The following is a 5,007-nucleotide window of genomic DNA, read 5'->3' as shown; positions in this document are numbered from 1 at the left end:
AGCTACCCGTAAAGTATAACATTAACCAAGCTATTGTTTCCATCCACCCAAAAATTTGCCTAAACACACCTTTGAAGCACTCAAGACTCCTAACCATTAACCCAAATGCCCAAGATATTTAATTAATATTCAAAAACAAGTAGGTAAATCACAAGTTAAGTGTTATGCATGAACAATTATACAAACAAACACTCAGTCACTGTCAGGTTTCTATAATTATTTTACTTGTTTTTCCCCTCAAAAATGAAGTGTCAGTTGGGCAATACAATTGTCAACATCCAGATGACTTACAAATTTGGGTTTTCTATGTGAAAATGAACATTAAGGCAACATACAAAAAAGAAATTTTACATAAATTAACTGATGCATAAATTTACAGGTGTAAATGCAACTTTTTTTTTGCAACTCAAAACTTTCAGCCCCATGAACTGCTGAGAAGTGACAGGAACAGCAGGGTTGTAAGGCCTGAAATGCAATATGTTTCAAACCCTGCTGGAATGGCAGCAAGACAGAAAGTGACTATTTGACAATCCAACAGTGCTCCTTATAAAACACTTCATACTAGCTTTCTGAAGGGGTGGTAAATTTCTTTACAAGTAAGCTCTTACTTCCAGTTTCATGAGGCTAGCATGAGGTGTAATTTGCCAGGGCAAAAACAAAAAACTTTCTTCTTCAAAAGTTATGCAGCAAACTCTACACATTTGCTTGCAGTTCATTTAGAAGCATTTGCGATGCACAATGGATGGGCCAGACTCATCATATTCCTGCTTGCTGATCCACATCTGCTGGAAGGTGGACAGGGATGCCAGGATGGAACCTCCGATCCAGACAGAGTATTTACGTTCAGGTGGAGCAATGATCTATTGAGGAAAAACATTGTATAAGTCACTGAAGAGAATACGTATACCCCTTCAGTAGGAGCGAGAACTTCAAATTTAATCAAGATTGTTTGAAACCTGAAGCGCTTTCCCATCATTTTCTTGCTTTTCACATACAAGTGGCCGAACTTATTTTCCCATTCATTAACAAGATTTGCTTTTCAAAACTACCACTTTATTTCATCAAGACAAATCAGTGTTGGGGACCTAAACTAAAGCCAAACAACCCCCACCTCAATGAGTCTGAAGAGCCCCGACCCAAAAGATCACTTATATACACATTCTCCAGAGACGCTGCATGACCAGCATTGTTTTTTTTGTTTGTAAATCAGCATCTGCAATTTGCCATTATGCCTCCAAAACCACCAAGCTTACCTTGATTTTCATGGTGCTGGGAGCAAGGGCTGTGATTTCTTTTTGCATTCTGTCAGCAATGCCAGGGTACATGGTGGTGCCACCAGACAATACTGTATTAGCATAAAGGTCTTTACGGATGTCAACATCACATTTCATGATAGAGTTGAAGGTAGTTTCATGGATGCCACAAGATTCCATACCTGGAAAGCAGGAAAAGACAATTGAAACCATGCCATAGCTGGACAATTTCATTTATATTCAAATATGTTTGTAGCTTGACCTGTACATAGCTGCATATGTAATACTGTACATTGGCTTATCAATTTAGCAGAACACTTCCAAAAGTGCTAGGCCAAATGAACAAAAACTCCAGAACTTGAAGTCTGGAACCAAATATGCAGGAATGTTACGATTGAAGAGTCAGAATCAACCAACTAGCTTTTGTACCTACCCAAGAAAGATGGCTGGAACAGAGCCTCAGGACATCTGAATCGCTCATTGCCAATGGTGATGACCTGACCATCAGGCAACTCGTAGCTCTTCTCCAGGGAAGAGGAGGAAGCAGCAGTGGCCATTTCTTGTTCGAAGTCCAGGGCTACATAGCACAGTTTTTCTTTGATGTCACGGACAATTTCCCTTTCTGCTGTGGTGGTGAAAGAGTACCCTCGTTCTGTTAGAATTTTCATGAGGTAGTCTGTCAGGTCACGACCAGCCAGATCCAGACGCAGGATAGCATGGGGTAGTGCATAACCCTCGTAAATGGGCACTGTATGGGTGACACCATCACCAGAGTCCATAACAATACCAGTGGTACGCCCAGAGGCATATAGGGATAGCACAGCCTGGATAGCAACATACATGGCTGGGGTGTTGAAGGTCTCAAACATGATCTGGAGGGAAGAAAAGAGTGTTAGTGGTGTAATGCAGTTGAGCCCTGCTCACAAGGAATTTGTTAGCATGCCAACATGCAAAAAAAATTGAATGGTTAAAGAAAGTGCAACTCAGAAGATGGCAGACAGAAATCAAATAAAGATGAAGCAGAAAGAAACCTGGAGACTTCAGGGAGAAATTCCAGAAGCAGAAGAGCATCCTGGAAACATTGAAAATAAATCATTAGGTTGAGGAGAATTGAGAGAAGAAAACAAAAGTTTATGGAAAACACACAATCATTTTTTTGTTAAAATTGTAATAACCTGTGTCATCTTTTCTCTGTTGGCTTTAGGGTTCAGGGGAGCTTCTGTAAGCAGGACAGGGTGTTCTTCTGGGGCTACACGAAGCTCATTGTAGAATGTGTGATGCCAAATCTTCTCCATATCGTCCCAGTTGGTCACAATTCCATGCTCGATAGGGTATTTCAAGGTAAGAATACCCCTTTTGCTCTGAGCCTCATCACCTACATAGCTGTCCTTCTGGCCCATACCAACCATGACACCCTGCAAACAAAAACCACTGTTACTTTAGATACAAGAACTTAACTGCAGTTGCACATTTTTATCAGCTCAAACGATAGTAATTTATACTCATGAAGCTTACCTGATGCCTTGGGCGTCCAACAATGGAGGGGAAAACTGCACGGGGAGCATCATCTCCGGCAAAACCAGCCTTGCACATTCCAGAACCATTGTCTATGACAAGTGCAGCAATCTCATCATCTGCCATTTTATCTGGAAAATAAAGCAGCAAGCTTAATATTTTTTTTTTAAACGAAAAAAAGACTGTCAACTGCATGACTCCTTGTAGTCAAATTGTCAAAGACTAAGCGGGAACAATTTCCTTCAGGGTACAGATTTTTGAGCAAACGCATTAGTTGATAATTTGTTTTAAACGATCAGGTCTACGGGTAGAGAATAATGTTGTGCATGGCTCAGCTAATCAGATTGAAGATTTCCATAAAAGGATATGGCTGGAGCCTAGCATGGATAACCCCCCCCCCCCCCAAATGCAACCAGAACTTCGGGAATTGACATTCTTTAAAATCTCTTTTGAAAAAAAACCCACCCCATGTACATGAAATCACAGCACTTTTCTTTTGTTACATACAGTAGTTCCAGGGTCAATCCAAATGAAACACCTTACACTGAACTCCTTCCAGCACACCTTTCTACTCATACCATGTGTAGTTTCCAATAAAATATCCCAAGGACCAGCCCCACCCAAGCCCTTTTGCACAAATTGAAACAAATGCGAAGCCTTTTAGCAATATTCCCCCAAGAAGCCAATCTTTTCTGGGTCTTTTGGAGACCTGGGTCAACCTCTGGCTGACCATGACTCGTGTGGAATATAGGGATAACAATCAAGTCCTAGTGCGGGAGCACATCAGGGAAAAAAATCACATACAATCAGCTAGACTCGGTAAGCCACGGATCAATGAAAGGGGTGGCAGCAGCAGCAAAAAAAAAATCAGTTCAGTGACAACTTCTCCCTTGCCAATCCTCCACCAGGAATGTTCACCATTTTAGCCCATATTTTCCAATGCCACCATTTTAAACCTTTCCCACCTTTCCCAAAAATTAAAAAAATCAAATGTTAAGCTCTTTTACAGCACTCTACAAGCTACAAACTCAAGGACATTCGCAGCACGCAAGAGGCAATTTAATGGACCCGTTATTTCCAAGCAACCTGACAAAGAACCGCTATAACCAATGGCAAAGATTTAAATCTTACGCTTTTAAATCACATGCCTTTGCATTACCTTAAGCCTTGCAGCATACCTTGTGCAAAAGGTTGCTGCAATCTGGACAGATATGCGTTTTTAAAAACGGTAAGAAAAATACTAAATTTGAAAAAGAATCAAGATATTTAACGGTGGTGAGACAACCTGCTTAAATGTTGTTTCTGAGAACTGATGTACAATTATTGTTTTTTACCTTTTTAGTTGTTCTCAGGGGTCGAGCACCACTACCACCAAATGCGTCCTGTCGCTGGAGCTGCCGGAGTGACTGTGACCGCTCTCCCCCTCGCCCCGCTCTCTAATGGACCGAGACTCCTCCCCCTCCCCCTCCCCCTCCCTTCCCCCCTCCCCGTCCCCAAGGCCGCGCGCACTGCTGCACACATGCCCATATTTGGGCATCTTTCACCAGCTCGCGCCGCCATTGGCCGGGGCCGCCGGCCCGCGCGCCCCCGCAGATGTCCGACACTCTTCGCCGACTGCCGTTAACCGGGCCGCTCGCGCCCGCGCCCGCGCCTCCCCCCTCCCCGCGCGCGTCACGCGACGTCAAAGTCTCTGCAGCCGCGCATCGCGCATAACGGGCGCACACACACACACACGGCGCGAGATTTTTTTCAACGGCCCCGGCCCCACAATCTGAATACCCGATAACTGTTCCCAACTGCAGGATCCGTGTTAGCAGCGTGATTTAAAAAAAACACTGTTCGGGGCTCGGTCTTTTGGGATCGGCCCGGAGAAGTGGCTATTGAATAACATTCGTATTCGATATACGGATCTGTTCTTCTTCTTCTTTCGTGTGGCATGCACAGCCTAAAGTTGTTGGACAACTTGTTCTATTTGATCTTCCGTTTGTGCACGTCGAGTTGATTGCATTAGTCGAAACAGGGCGGACCACGTGAAGGTTGCAATCTTCTACCCCACGGATCTGTTATGTGATGTGCATTGTCAGGGAATCCGGGCTCTTGTGTGAGACGATGGTGAGAATGTTATAGGAAAAAGCATGTCTGTTTTAAATGTATTTGGCCAGGCGTCCTATAATTGAGACGTTATTCGATATGTAGCCGTGTTGCTGATTCTGTGGTGACAAAAGGACATCTGCTTTCC

General features: G+C 43.5%; 1 protein-coding gene across 2 annotated transcripts; it reads right to left on the bottom strand.

Annotated features, from left to right (window-relative positions):
• Window positions 1-202: 202 nt before the first annotated feature.
• Window positions 203-4,233, bottom strand: actg1 (actin gamma 1). Of its 2 annotated transcripts, none has more exons than XM_033044367.1 (6): window positions 4,103-4,233; window positions 2,769-2,899; window positions 2,429-2,668; window positions 1,687-2,125; window positions 1,254-1,435; window positions 203-860 (listed from the first exon to the last, which is right to left on the bottom strand). In XM_033044367.1, exons 2-6 carry the CDS (start codon window positions 2,892-2,894, stop codon window positions 717-719), a joined length of 1,131 nt encoding a protein of 376 aa, XP_032900258.1. In that variant the 5' UTR covers window positions 2,895-2,899; window positions 4,103-4,233; the 3' UTR covers window positions 203-716. The 2 variants fall into 2 exon arrangements, with proteins under 2 accessions (XP_032900258.1, XP_032900259.1); XM_033044368.1 differs by having other exon boundaries at window positions 2,769-2,903; window positions 4,107-4,229.
• Window positions 4,234-5,007: the final 774 nt, after the last annotated feature.

This window comes from Amblyraja radiata, chromosome 26, assembly GCF_010909765.2.
Source record: "Amblyraja radiata isolate CabotCenter1 chromosome 26, sAmbRad1.1.pri, whole genome shotgun sequence".
Classification (NCBI taxonomy): Eukaryota; Metazoa; Chordata; class Chondrichthyes; order Rajiformes; family Rajidae; genus Amblyraja; species Amblyraja radiata.
This window is presented reverse-complemented; position numbering and strand designations above follow the sequence as displayed.

What these genes read in the sequence shown, in the direction of transcription:
- actg1 (XM_033044367.1), bottom strand. Translation starts at nt 2,894, where the DNA reads ATGGCAGATGATGAGATTGCTGCACTTGTCATAGACAATGGTTCTGGA. An exon ending in GTTCCAGCCATCTTTCTTGG is followed by an intron (nt 1,436 to 1,686) that starts GTAGGTACAAAA and finishes CCTGCTTTCCAG; the next exon opens with GTATGGAATCTTGTGGCATC. An exon ending in CCAGCACCATGAAAATCAAG is followed by an intron (nt 861 to 1,253) that starts GTAAGCTTGGTG and finishes TTTCCTCAATAG; the next exon opens with ATCATTGCTCCACCTGAACG.